Source organism: Manacus candei, unplaced genomic scaffold (genome assembly GCF_025592945.1).
Source record: "Manacus candei isolate 608988 ecotype Guabito, Panama unplaced genomic scaffold, ASM2559294v1 h1tg000017l, whole genome shotgun sequence".
NCBI classification, from domain to species: Eukaryota; Metazoa; Chordata; class Aves; order Passeriformes; family Pipridae; genus Manacus; species Manacus candei.
The window spans coordinates 20,248,182-20,262,948 of record NW_026138065.1 but is presented as its reverse complement, the minus strand read 5'-3'; the positions used below and the strand labels follow the sequence as shown (position 1 = coordinate 20,262,948).

Below are 14,767 nucleotides of genomic sequence, written 5' to 3'. Positions count from 1 at the left end.
GACATTGAGACTCATTTTCAACACTAATCATTGTCTCTTCCTCTGTCTGCTGATGCCATACTAGTCAATGGATTAACAAAGTACTAATTGGTACAAATTACAGATGTATTTAGAATTTAACCCTTACACCATACATATGCCTGATAAGAACACCACTGAGGTTTTTTTGTTCTGTGAAACTAATTCTGTGTTGTTGTTTTTCTTTATTCAGTTACTGGATATTATCATTCAGCTTTGACACTCTCTGAGGCAGAATGTACTTATATTTTCCATTTGTATCTCATATTACTGTCCCTCTGTTGACTAAAAAAGCAAGGCACAAAAGTATGATGGCACATTCTACTATAATTGAATTAAAAATAAAATACACTTTAGTATTTTTATCAAGGAACTTAAACTGTATTCTGCTGGACACCAGTACTGGTAAAGGAAATGATTTTTGAAACTTTGCTCTTCAGAGGTGTGTGTTTACATAAAACCCTGCAGATTGGTACAAGGCAAAATAATCAGTATGCCTCTAAGACTGGAGAAACTCTCTTAAAATCTTGTGTAGTATTCGATCAATGAGACCTGATAATATTTTTGCCACTGATTTTTAATTAATAAGTGACTTATAATTGATGTTTCATAGCATATAAGAAAGACCCACTGTCACTTTTCTGCAAGCCAGATCCTCAGTCTTCTAGAACAGTTGCTTGATTTTAGTATAGTATTTTCTGTAGGAAAATTTTGACTCTCAAAACTTTTCAGAGAAGTGGAACTACATTTTTAATACAGGTTGCTTATGGGACTTCTTATCTCTGTATCTTTTTTCCTGCTGATCTTTAGGCACTCTGTGAATCTGCTCTTCATACTCCTTATGACAGCTTGAAAATGGGCATGTTATCTGTTCTTTCCACATTATCTGGGACCATTGCCATTAAACAATACTTCAGCAGTGCTCCAGGTAAGAAAAGATAGTTATCTTTGGCATTTCTAGTAGATTGGTTTTCTACTGATGATCAGTTGTGTCTAAACACTTTGTAGCATATTCTTAAACTATTTTTGAACTTCAGAATACTAGCTGAGAGTCAGACTGTGTTTATCACATGTAAAATTAAAATAGGATGCTGTATACCCTTGAATAATCATGGTGTCAGATTTTGTTCTGTTTTCTGGGTCCTATAGTATATGAAATGGGTTTTTACCTTTGAGTCTTCAACATTTCTTCATTTTACGATCAGTGTGTTGCCTCTCAAAAGGTTGACCTGCATTCTGCTTGAGGTGCTTTGAAACCATAGATTTGCACAGTTCTTGAGTAGCAGGGAGGCTTCATGGTGTGAGGGTGGGCTGGCATGTTATCCAGGTACAGTGAAGCTATGCCACCCTTGTGGCAATGACCTGCAGCAATATCAGGTGAACCTTTCTGCCTTGTGACAATATTCTGGAGAAATAGAGTAGACATTTAAAAATGATTCAAGGTATCTTGTTCTTAGAATTATCATCATACTGTTTTCTTTTTTCTTCCTGAAAGCCAGACAGCCCTAATGAGTATTATAAGCCCAACTACATCAACTGCAGAAATGGGAAAAAAAAAATACATTCTCTTCAGTCATTCTGGCATGTCTGAATAATTAATATACTCACCAGCTTTTTTAATCAGACATAATATTTTCTCGGAGTCCTGAAAATTTCTCTGAGTCCTGAAACATCAGCCTTTAGACCCAAATGTTCTTTCTTATGCATGTCTAACTGCTGTAGTGTACTTTCATCCTATCATTTAAACATAACAAAAAAATCTGTAGTCAGTATAGTTGTTTCGTAGAAATGTACTGAAAGATCTGTGGTATGTTTATGGACTGTGCAGTTTTGTGTTCTGTTTGCCTTGTCTTTGTTTAGGAACAGCAGCTACAACTGCAAGATCATTTGATTTAGTAAAACTAGCACAGGAGTGCTGTTACCATACTAACCGTGGCATTGCAGCTCATGGTGTGAGAATTCTGACTAATATATCAGCCTCTTGTCAGGACAAAGGTAAGTGAAAGCAAGGACAACAAAGTGGGTCTGTTTACAATCAAGCTTATGCACTTAACACGTATTAACTGGTCCTGTCTGTGAACCTGTCTGTAAATCTGTCTGATCCTTCATGCTGGTTAGGGAAAATGGGGACTATAATCTAGTAGAAAATACTCTGTATGATTGATGTTATGAATGATTGGGCAGATTCCATCTTTGTCTAATTAAGAAAAAATTACTGGTGCTAAATAAATGCTTGTTTTCCCTTTTGCTGTAAGACCAGTGAATTGTTTGTCAACCTTTGAAAACAGTTTGCGCAAAATTCGTTGCAAAAGAATAACAGAGCATTTAGAAGCCTTAGTCCATAGGTTTATGCATGCTCTACAAATATCACAGTTGCTGTGACTGCTGAATAGTTACCTGAGACATGGAATGGCAGATTTGTTTCTAAAGTAAGGTAAGGCCCAAGTATTAGGGAGATATTTATCTGTCATGACTGCAACAGCACTGCAAGCATTACACTGACTGGTAAGAAAACAGAATAGAGAACAAGCTAACTCTCCTTTTCTTTTTGTAGATCTTTTGCCTTTGGAGCAAGATGCAGTTTTTGGCTTAGAAGCTCTTCTTGTTCTTTGTAGTCAAGATGACAGTCCAGGAGCTCAAGCAACCTTAAAGGTGACATTACTCTTATCTTCCCCTAGCACAGCTGTAAGCTACAGTAACATCTTGTGTAACAGAGTGGCTGATATGCACCAGGTCCTTTCTGGTGGAAGCCTAACAAACTGGAGGGAAATGAAGATTTTTCTTGTTTGCTCATAATCAGAGTCCAGAGCTCTAGAGAAACTGAGCACAGCTATAATGCACCATCTCTCAGCTCTAGAATAAGTGAATTGTTCTCAGAGGAACAACTGTAATTAAACATGAACAATGGATGGAGGTGTCTCTGGAGGACAAAAGGATCTTGGAGAGAACTTGCTTTATGGGGATGGAGATGCAACGTACATGATCGCAAGGCTTTTATTATTTTTATTTTCCCACTTCAGAAACTGCTGTCAGTAGTTTTTCTAGTTATTTACCTGTAAAGGCTGGTGGTCTGACAAAGACTATAAACATTTCTTAAATATGTGATGTGTTTTTGTCCTGTGAGCTCAGGGACAAAGGCTTGGGCTCTTAGAAAATCTTATCTTTGGTAGAGTACATGGTTTTGAAAATGCCAGATCTATATTTCTGCAGTCATAGTTGCAGATAAGTAAGCGTGCCTGGCTTTTTTATTTTTGAGTAGACATCGTGTTTATTGTACCTGTTGAATGTGTGAATTGCAGATCACGTTAACTTGTATGGTGAAGCTGGTCAAGTGCCATCCTCACCTGAGCCAGTCAGTGGTTGAATCCCTGCTGACGCAGCTGCAGAGTGCCCAGGACAATGCCAGGATTCTCATGTGCCACTGTTTGGCAGCTATTGCCATGCAGCTGCCTGTCCTAGCAGATGGGATCCTAGGAGACCTAATGGACCTCTATAAATTGATTGGACAATCTGCCACAGATAAGAAACAGGAACTTTTGGTAAGGCCTCCCTTGTAGATAAATGTCTGTATAAACAACTGTAGATGAAGTGTATTTAAAAAGGCAGCTAAAACATTTGTTGTGTCCAGGTTGATGTGCCAATCTATAGCCACTATTTTCAGTTTTATTTTAACTTTTGACTACATACATCAGCGTTTAGTGTAGAACTATTTCCTAGATGGAGCTGAACTAAGCAGTGTATTCCATTAGGTTTTCCAGCAGGTGGCACTGCTTAGACAAACCTGGCTATTGAAATTATTGGGGTATCTCTAAAACAATGGTTATAGGCAAAATGGCAGTTAGCTCCATTTATATATATGGTGCTCTGATGCAAAATGACTTAATATATTGTAAGTGAGAAAAATGCTTTCATCACATCTATTTGGAAAAGAATATGAATTTTAAGAAAGAAATTACAAGCTTTCTGTTAGTTTATTTGGAGCATTTGAAATATCTCAGTTAAAAGGGAGAGTAAAGATTCTTTAAATGAAAGTTACTTTGATCTACAAGAAATACTGGGATGGCTGTAACTACTTAAAAGATTGGACTCAGAAAAATTTTGCAGTTAAAATTTATATGTAATCTTGAATGTAGTTTTGAGTCCAAAATTAAACAGAATTGGCTTTTTTCTTCTTTTCTTTAGTTACTCAAATATAACTTTCTCCCTCACTCCACCACTCTCTATTAGGTTTCTCTTGCCACAGTGATATTTGTTTCCAGTCAGAAAGCTTTGTCCACAGAAATCAAAACTGTTATCAAACAGCAGCTTGAGAATGCCTCCAATGGATGGACAGCCTACAGGATAGCCAGGCAGGCTTCCAGAATGGTAAGTGAAAATATCTGGAGGAAAATGGTTTGTTGTGGTTGGAGGGATGCTATTGATTTCTTTGAATTGGATGAGAAAATAAGGAAAATGGTAGGACTTGGGAGGAGGAAATGAATGGGGGTGGGGAGTAGAAATCGCTTTCTCTCTTAATTCCCTGGAAAGCTGATTCAGAAATATGCCATTTAGGACACTGATCCAATCAGAATGGTTTTTCACTTGTGTGTTTGAAGCATTTGAGAAGGAAGTAAGTAATGGCCTGGCACTTTCTTGAGCACATACCTAATCTGTATTGTCTAACTGTTCTTTAGAAGGTGATACAGGTCATCCTGATGTGTGCTTCTCTTTCTTCAATGTGAAGAAAGGAAGAAAAAGATCCTGTTTCCCTTTTCCCTTCAGTAAATTAGCAACTGGGATTAGAATTACACAGAACCTAGTATGAGATGCTGAGGTGAAAGTAAATTTCAATGTTTGTTTCTCATCTTATTGAATTATCTTGTGTAAATAACTAGTATATACAGGCTGATATTTCCATAAAATAAGATTTATGCTTTTATTTATTAGGATTGTCATGATCAAAGGTTTGAAAAAACTTTCACTGTCCTATTTTTAAGCTAGGAGTAGTTCTGGAGATGTTACAGTTTTGTTATTTGTATTTGTTTTGTAGAAATCCACAGCCTTCTTTCACATCCCCATTTAGAAACATTCTTCTCGTTACAGGGCAACCATGACATGGCCAGAGAACTGTATCAAAGCCTGCTGACTCAAGTAGCTTCAGAACACTTCTACTTCTGGCTGAACAGCTTGAAGGAGTTCTCCCATGCAGAACAGTGTCTGACAGGTTTGCAGGAAGACAACTACAGCTCAGCACTTTCTTGCATTGCTGAAGCTTTAAAGTCCTATCACAAAGGAATAGCATCACTGACGGTCAGCACACATCTACTGAAGTGGTGATGTTTGTGTGTACTGCAGCATGTGTTTGGTTTCTGTTCTTAAATCTCTGAAAAGTTTTAAAAGATGTATAGCATCTGCCAGACTCTTTTTGAGATGACTGCAGAGAAGTAACGCTGCACCTTCAGAGAAAAGATCCTGTAGCTCAGCCAAGTGTGATTAGCTAGATTTTACTTTGTTTTTCCTTCTTCCCCCCACCCCTCGTTTCCTGCATTGATCAGATCACATGACATGTGACAGATCTCGTTTAAAGTTACAGTACTTAAAATTTTCCACTCTTTGTCTTGGCTGAATAAAAGCTATTCTAATAGTCAAGCCTGGGAATTTGTCTAAATTGGCTTCTATCTTCTCAAAATATAGAGAAGAATTTAATTGTCTTCGTCCCTCCTGTTGAGTTCATGTTGCCTTGTATTTGACAGTGTGATCTTGTGGAATCCTAACAACAAGGCAACACCAATTTAGAAAGAGGAGAGCAGACAATTCATCTTCATCAAATTGGCAGAATTCAGATGGTACCTGCTTTTATGCAAATACTTTTCTGCTTCTCTGAAGCGGTAAAAATACCACATCTGTGAATGTAAACAAAAAAAAGCATTAATGAATAAGGACCTTCAGTTCTTACTGTGAAGTTGCTTCTTAACTAAAGATGATCCAGCTTCACACAATGCTTTATTTCGTATTTTAGTTTCCATGAAGAAATCTTTACAGACAGTTTTCTTTGTGTATCTTCAGTGAAGCTGCTTTTTTTCTCTTTTTTTAGTTACCGGCACTGTCTGGGTCATGACAATTCATATATAAGTGTTTAATAAAGTTCAGATATTACTATTTATTAATAAAATGTCCCTGAATAAGCAGAAAGAACATAAATTTTACACTGTTATCCTCTGAAAGAGCCATTATTCCTGAAGTGTCTGTCTTAAACTGTTGGCTGAGTGAATAAGGCTTTTAATTCAGCATTTCAAGATTTCTCTAGCATGGAGAAGACATTGAGGGGAGGACCTCATCTAATTAGATGTAAATATTTAATACAGGCAGGAAAATAACTTGCTTGAATAAGTCATTCTGTGATTCAGGAATTTAATTACCCTCTCCCTAAAGTTTGGGACTGTTTCTCTGTTGAAGGGTTCCTGTCTTCGTCTCTGCTGACTTCTCTTCCTGCATGCTGCACATAATGCTTTTCTGGGTGGAGTACCTTCCTTTTGAGTGGTTGTGGTCCAGAGGAGAAAGTACAGGTTTTGTAGGGTTAGAGGAGAGAAAATTTGGGTTTATTGCTGGTTGTTGCTGACTTGTTGCATCATTCTGGACAATTTCCCAACCTGCTTGAGTGTATCAGCTGTAAAAGGAGCCACTCGCTGTTTGCATCTGTAGAACTCAAAGGGGAGCAAAGTGCACAGAGTGCACGATAGTCTTGCTGCTGAAGACTTGCTGTCTCTCCCCCCGACTTCAGATTTACTGTTGCTGCTGTTTCAGTGCAGAGCACAACTCAGCACTGGTGATACCACAAACCAGTGGTGTGTATGATGAATCCTGTGTAGCCGTTCCTCTTTGTAGCTGGAAAACACTGCCAGTAAATCTGTTGCAGATGTTTAGTCAACACAGTTTTGCAATGATGAAGCATTCAGACAGTGTCTGATCTTGTCGGAAAATTTCTCAATTCCTCCTTGATACACATAAAACTGTCTTGCATTGCTGCATGCAGAATGTTCTTACATCTGACTTAGTGTGCTTGAGGGAAAGTAGTCCCATTACTTTATGGATGAGAGTTGTATGTGGGTGGACAGGGACTTGTCATGGAGCATATTGACCTCAGTCCTCATCCATCTTGCTGTGTATTTGCTTGTAGAGCTATCAAAAGGTTTGAATAGGACCTGCTCTTTCTGACATGGAACATGTGTCTCATTGGAAGCTTTGTGCTTATTTTTCACTGCTGGTAATCTAGAGAAGATGCAAAACTTGAACAAAGCATTCATACAGCCATTGGTTAAGTGGCACTAATTCCAAATATGTTGATAGCAAGTGATGGTGTTCAAAGAACTTGGCTGAGCTAAAGAACTCTGTCAGTTTTAAAAAAGAATTGTGACTCATTTATTGCCCATGGCTATATGAGTAGCAGATAAGGTAATTGCAGTATTAATGAGACAAGCTTGTATTTCCATTTACAAGAATCAAGTCCCATTTGTGCTACTAAAAATGTCTGGATTTTCTGATACAAGTATTGGTACTTTACTCTCTTTAAAAGCACGTAGTCTCTGTAGAGCAATTACAGTGCAGTGGACCCTCTTCCACAGAGGGTTTTCTGAAACTACCCCTGCAGAATAAACTGAACGTTTTCAATTCAAAAGGGATTTTTTTTGTGCAAAAGCAAAGTGATAGATAAGAGAGGCTGAGTGGCTCAAGTGATGAAATAATCTTATTTCTTCAGTTGAAATCTAGCTCAATAGTTTAAAGTGGCTGCAGTCAGCTATGTTTCCTCACTTTAATCAGCAGTGGGCCAGTTCTCAGATGACGTGATGTTTTGTGAGACACTAGTTAGCTGTTTCTCTGCCAGCAAAGAAATGGTTCTTAGTAAGGTTTTGGGATGGCTTACAACTTCTTGCTTTCAGAAGTGACATGCTGAGAAATAAGAAGCTCTGGGGAAGATATGCATGAATTTGACGTACTTTCATTCTCTGAGTAAGAGAAAGTCCCAGTGCTTTGTTTTGCAGATAACTTTCCTCCCCCCCGGCAAAGAAAAAAACGTATTCTTCTCAAAATCCAAGAGTTTAAGAAAAATAAGTAGTGGATTTTTGGCTTAAGTAGTATCAAACCTTGAGTGCTCAAATTTAGCCCCTCCTGGGTGTCCTAAGCTGTCACAGATGCTTCTACAAGTCATATAAGCTCTTAGGGAGCAAAGTTTCACAGAACTGTATTTTCTAAATAATAGTGGCTTGTCTACCCTCCTGGAGTTCTGTTATTTACTGTCCTTAGTTATCCCTGGATCTTGTCTCTTGGCCTTCATCAAATGCAAGGTTCAGGGCTTTCATAGTGTTCCCATCCATTTCACAGTCCAAAAAAATCAAAGGTTATCACCCTTTCCTCTTGCTCTAGGTAACTTTAGCCAATTCTTTCTCTTCTGGCTGATGTAGAGAATCACTTTTTCAGTCCTTGTGTTTCTGTTTGACATCCAGTTCAATGTACTTTCTCTTACAGTAAAGACTGTCTGGGCTAATGTCATTTGAAGCCTTATGACTTGGCCTTGGAAAAAGAGGAAATATGTGCCCTAATAGCATTGTAACAGCTTAAGTCACATTTATTACAAGGGTGGGATGCTTGCAATATGACTTAGGAATTATGTAACTTCTGTGTCATTTATATTTAGTATGATTTAAATTGAACAAACCTGTTAAATGTAGTTTTAAAAAAAGCTTTTAGAATTTGAACTTTAGGTTTTAGTTGTCTGATGAGACAGTTCAGTGACACTGCAATGTTATTTTATCATTTTTTGCTTTTGACCTAGATTACCAACATTGCTATTACTGTGTTTCAGGCTGCTAGTACTCCACTTAATCCTCTGAGCTTTCAGTGTGGATTTGTGAAACTCAGGATTGACCTTCTGCAAGCTTTTTCTCAACTTATTTGTACCTGCAACAGCCTAAAAACAAGCCCACCACCAGCTATTGCCACAACGATTGCTATGACATCAGGAAATGATCTACAAAGGTGTGGACGCATCTCTAACCAGGCACGTGTTCTTGTTCCGCTCTCACGCAGTTCTGTTTGGGACTCGGGTACCAATTTCGCTTCTCAGCAGTCATATCTTTCAAAAGAACAAAAAGTAGCAGTGAAGTGTTTTGCTGAGTAGTGGGCCTTGGCTTTCACCTGTAGCTGTAAAAATGCCTGCCCTGTTAATATGACCTGCCTGCAGCGGGTCATACTCTGAAGCTGAGTGTGTGCGCATGTTTTCTCATACGCTCACACGCACAGCTTCCAAGGATGTGCATGTAGTGAGCCGCTCAAACTCGCAGCAAGGCCTTTCACACCTTGTCTTAAACCACCTCAGATACTGTGATTACACTGCAGAAGAATATATATACCTTAGGATCGTACTGCAACTCCTTTTGGTGAGTGTTGGCAACTGCCTCGATACCATGAAAAACACCAAGATGGTTTGCTTCTAAAAAGCATGTAGTCTACAAGAAGGAATCAGTGGGTAGCCTTTGAAAGCTAAAGCAGTTTGATTTACCAGTAGGGAATGGAGGAGGTTGTTGCTGGAGTTTTTTTGTTTTGCTTTATTTTTAACCCAAGGAGTGTATGTTGGTGTTCTGTTACAGGAGAAATGTCTGTTTAATGCGTGGATAACAGTCTTGTCATTTTGGTAATTTTCATCTGTGTGAAGAAGCAAGAACTTTATATATTTTGGTGGAGTGTGTTACCTTATTCCTTCAGTGTTGTATGTTATAGTGTACTGGTATTCTTAATATGTGGTGTTTTGTTTGTTTTCCTTTGACTGATGTTTTTGACTAGTAACATTGTCTCTGTAGATGAAACACTCAATGGAGGAATTCCGAAACTTGGCTACACGGTATGGAGATCTGTATCAGTCATCTTTTGATGCAGACTCTGCAACTCTAAGGAATGTAGAACTGTATCCTTTTAATATCTTATAATTTGTCCACTTGCCTTCTCATGTAGACAGCATGAAGCTTAACAATCGTCTTTTCTGTAGACTGCCACAAAGTCATTTTGAAGCACTTAACAACATAAAAATCATGTACCAGTTGCTTAAACCTATTTGAAAATAAACATTACCACACTATTGTTTGGAATTACTTTATGAACAACTTATTACACAAAAATTGGAGCAGCACAAGACTTGGTAATTTCATAGTTCTTGCTCCATGTTTACTTAACAAGTAATGACTGTAGGATTACTTCACAAAAGCTAGAGAAACAAGGAAAAGTGCCACTAAATACACTGCATTTCTTGTTTTAGGTGCCAACTTTTTAAGCCTTTCAACTCCTTAGTATTAATATCAGACAACAGCAGAGCTGCCTTTTGATTTCACATGCAATAGAAGCTCTGATTTTGGATCCAGAATCTGCAAGGTAGGTTTGATAGTTAACTTCATGCTCCTTTTCTGATTATTTCTAAATCCTTGGAGCTTTAAGCGCTGGAATTGGAAGAATGTTGGGAAAGGTTTCTCAGTAGGCCCTTCTAATTATACTTTGGGCAGGCTTAAGGATCTGTTGCTTCTGTGCTATACCTGGCAGGCTGGGGACTGTGGTTTGAGTTCTGCATTTTGCACTGATTTTGCCTGAGAGCACTATACTGGACTTGTCTTGAATATAGTCTTGCATTAAAGTAAAAAAGACTTTTAATCTCTCCTTTAACCACCTCATTTATCTTGTGTCATCCTGTGTTAGCTCCCCTACCTGTTGCTTGCACTTGTGAGTGCACCTTCGCTTCCTTCACAGTTGTGAAAATATATGCACTAAATTAGTTCAAATTTGTAATGTAAATCCTCTGATTCTTTTTCTAACAGTGAACTTATGTCCACTAGAAAATCACATTGAAGTACCCATGAATTGAATCACTGTTGTGAACTCCCAGGCTGAGATTAAATGGAAAATACTGTGGATAAAACCTCTTAGTGATTTTGTAAATCACAAAGTGAGCAATAAAAGTGAGCAACCTAAGTGACTGTACTACTCATTATGAATTAAGCGTTGCTTACAAGGTGTATTAATCAAACTCATATGAAGCTGGGTGTCTAGGAGATGGAATTGTATTCAAGTTGTGAGATTATAAACTTCCAGGTTTAGTCTTAATTCTGACTGGCATTCCTGCTTTTCTTTGTGTTTAAAAATGTTATAAACACTGCAGGCTTAAATAAAAGCCAGGGGAAGTAGGCATGCTGAATCTGTTAGAACCTGTAACTGCTTCAAGTGAGAGATGGTGGGGACAGAAAGTGGTGGCTAAGCTGTAGTTTAGAAGAGTTTAAATGTAAAGAGCAAGTCTTACAGTGAAAAAAATAGTAAAGAAACAGAGTAAACAGTTTGAAAGATATCCCTTAATGGATTTCAAGTTGTAACAGAGGATGGTCTTGTTGGGTCTGTTTGGTAGTGTGCCTTCCAGATTATGATGAGGAAAGTAAGTTAGACACAGTAAAAAGTTTTATTTTTTTAGTTTCCAGGAATATAGCTCAAATGGAACAGCTCATGTTGAAAGTGAATATGAAAGAAGAATGATGTCTGTATTTAATCATGTACTAGAGGAAGTGGAATCCCTCAACAGGAAGTATGCTCCTGTGTCTTACCTGGCAAGTAACAGTTTTATTTTAAATGTATATTCTGTAGGCAAAGATTCTAAAAACCTGGCAACTCCATATATCTATGGGCATATGACCAAGAAACCAAAAAGCACGCTCAGTCAATTAGCACAACCTCTTACTGGCACAAATGGTCTCTACAAAGACACACTACTTCAAAAATACTTCAAAAATGTTTTTGATAAAACACCTGTAACCTTACTGGTATGATTAAAAATAATCTTTTAAAAATTCTGATACTTAGAGCATAGCAGATGCTGATAAGATAACTGAAAGTACTGTCAACTCTGTCAGACCTCTCACCACACTCACATTCAAACACGGAAACATGTTCTCTCTGTTCATGTTCTTTGAAGGAATTCTCCCCCTACCACACACAGTGCTGGAAGGTCCAGCACTAGCCTAGCTTTGGTCCCAGAGCTGTTGGTTGTTGTATATTCACAATACTGTGTTTTGTGAATGTATCCTTTCTCTTATCAGTGTAGGTCATCAGAGGACACGACATAAAGTGTGCTTAGTGCAAACAGCCAGGTGATAATGTGCCCATTTACAGGGCTGCAGTGGTTCTGTCTTTTACTGTTAGTGAACATCATAAAACTGAAGTGCATGTTAATGGGAACCAGGTAGTTTATTTATCATGCCTGGCTTCTGTTTGCCTTGTTTCTAAATTCAACAGTCCTTACCAATTCCAAATAGAATTGAAGAATGAGTCCCATAAATGGTAGCAAAGGTAAACCCTGTAAACTTAGTTGTCACTGGCTCTGTACCAAGGCAGCTGTGTGGCTTCAGCAGCTTGTGCTGAACACGCTGCTTGTGTTCATCTGAGCCAGAAGGGTGGTATAGTGCAGCAGGGAGAGAAAGAGTGGTCAAGAGGCTTAAAACTTAATTATTGTATTAAGTTGTGATAGATGCCAGTCTTCTTTGCTTGGAGGGGAGTTTGTGTGTGATGATTTTGTGTACGAGTGTTTCAAGCAGATCCTGCTCTGCTGACTCTAACACTAGGACTGGAAAGATTTGTATTTTTGTTGTTCTTGGCCTCCTTGTTGTTTCCAGAGCAGAATACCTTCTTCATAAAAAGCAGAACATAAACAGGCTGAATGTAATCACTGTCATCATAGTGGCTGTTATTCTGTGACTGTATTAATATATTTCTGGACTTGTAGTGGAAATTACTGCTGTTTCAGTACCTCGAGTATGTGTCTTTTTCCTATGCTGTGAATGGTATTTTCTTCTCAATTGTTCTGGCTCTGTTTCTTGCAGCATACAGCTTGTCTGTGCAATGCTGTCATTGCCTTGTTGAAGGTGCCCCTTTCATTTCAAAGGTACTTTTTCCAAAAGCTGCAGTCTACAAGTATCAAAGTAAGTACTGTTCAAATATGGCCTAAAATTTCTCTTTCCAGAGTCTTTATTTCATGAGAAAAGCCCTACTGAAGGCACAAAGCTTCAGTACTTTAGTGAAGATACTTGACTGCAAATAGCATTTGGGTTTATCTCTTAGGAATAAATTGAATACTACTATGTATGGTCCTTGAGAACCACTAGGCTGGGACTTCAATAAGTAGGATTCAGTTCTTTGGTTGCAAAGCCTTAAAGGCAAAATGTTGCTGGAATTTTTCTTGATTCTGAGTCTGCAAAGCTAAATAATGTTCTGGTCCCAGGAAGGCAGCTTTTCCTTTAAAAAGCAAGGTTTACTATTTTGAAGAAAATTGTGATGTGTATCAGCTGACTGACAAGAATGACTATATATGACTATGGTCATATTTTTTTGTTTTACTTAAGTGCTCGGTTTTTTTGGGGAAAAATGAAAACCTTAAGTTTTTTTATATTTATTCTTATTGGATTTCACTTCTTTGTTCAGCTTAATATACTTACTTGTGGCTGTTTTGGGGGAAGATTTTTTCCACATCTTTTGTGGAAGTATAGTAAATGAAACTGATATAAACACAATATCTGGTATTGCTGCTGATGTTTATTAGTTAATATAATAAAAGGTCTCAGATAATTTGTTTTTCCATTTGCTGGTTTTCTTACGAACCTCTCCTTGGAAATTTTTCTATAAGAAGGTGTCCTGTTTCATCCTTCTATTGTGCTTGCTTTTCTGGAGGCTTATAATTACATTTTGGTCTGTTTACTTGTGTTTCAGCTTGCTCTATCCCCATCTCCAAGGAACCCAGCAGAACCTATAGCAGTACAGAACAATCAGCAATTGGCCCTAAAGGTGGAAGGAGTGGTTCAGCATGGATCTAAACCAGGCCTTTTCCGCAAAATCCAATCGGTCTGTCTAAATGTCTCTTCAGTGCTGCAGAGCAAATCTGGACAAGACTATAAGGTATGGATAGAATAGAGCCAGGAGGAGTCTGAAGCTCTTTTGCTGTGTTTTCATGTTCTTTTGTTTGACTCTGGTTAGCAGAATTTTGAGGTTGAAACAAATGGGTGGTTCTGTTATTCTTTTACTCCTGACAGTTGACATTCGAGCACTGGCCAGAGCCAGGCGTAGTGCCTGGAAGGGATCTGGGATTTTCAAATCTGCTATATGCCAATACCATTTTAAAAACAACTTTTCTTCCGAAAAAAGAGGCTTTGTGATGTTCAGAACAAGTCATTAGGCATCTGCTTGAGATCAGGAATACTCAACCTAGGTATATATCATATGGAACTCCACAGGACAAAAAAACCCAGGAGCAGATTATTCTCTACCACATAGTCTCTAGAACTTACTTATCATCATTTTAATGTTCTTTTATTTTGTTTATGGAAATCATGAGGACAGACTGTCCAAATTAAAGAGCATCTAAGGAGATACATATTAAATTTAACTCAACAGTTTTATCGAAGATTGCATGCCTGGAGTTTAGGTTCTGCTGATGTGTGGTATTTGGTGAAAGGCCTGTTCTGGTGGGTTTTGGGGTTGAGTTTTTGGTTGGTTGGTTGGTTGGGGTTTTTTGAGGGGGGGGAAAGGGGAAGGTTTGTTGCTTATGAAAAACAGAACTAGGAAGTGTGTAATGTTTAGCTTGCATTACTCTGTGGAAAACTAGAACCTCTGGTAGAAAAACTTGTTGGCTACCTTGCTTCCGTGAGTAGATATAAAAACTCATCGATGAAAAGGCGTGTCAAGCTGTCTCAAACAT

General features: G+C 38.1%; 1 protein-coding gene across 2 annotated transcripts in view; it reads left to right on the top strand.

The window, feature by feature from the left end:
• INTS7 (integrator complex subunit 7) overlaps window positions 1-14,767 on the top strand; it is a 38,055-nt gene that overhangs the window by 8,753 nt on the left and 14,535 nt on the right. For both annotated transcript variants that reach the window (XR_007903977.1, XM_051783733.1), the window contains exons 8-19: window positions 829-946; window positions 1,879-2,013; window positions 2,573-2,670; window positions 3,318-3,557; window positions 4,246-4,383; window positions 5,101-5,307; window positions 8,858-9,052; window positions 9,852-9,955; window positions 10,348-10,416; window positions 11,498-11,630; window positions 12,900-12,998; window positions 13,783-13,968. Coding sequence is in view for 1 of the 2 variants with exons in the window: in XM_051783733.1 (XP_051639693.1) it covers window positions 829-946; window positions 1,879-2,013; window positions 2,573-2,670; window positions 3,318-3,557; window positions 4,246-4,383; window positions 5,101-5,307; window positions 8,858-9,052; window positions 9,852-9,955; window positions 10,348-10,416; window positions 11,498-11,630; window positions 12,900-12,998; window positions 13,783-13,968 (1,722 nt within the window). In the remaining variant the exon portion in view is untranslated. The remainder of the gene's footprint in view (window positions 1-828; window positions 947-1,878; window positions 2,014-2,572; window positions 2,671-3,317; window positions 3,558-4,245; window positions 4,384-5,100; window positions 5,308-8,857; window positions 9,053-9,851; window positions 9,956-10,347; window positions 10,417-11,497; window positions 11,631-12,899; window positions 12,999-13,782; window positions 13,969-14,767) is intronic.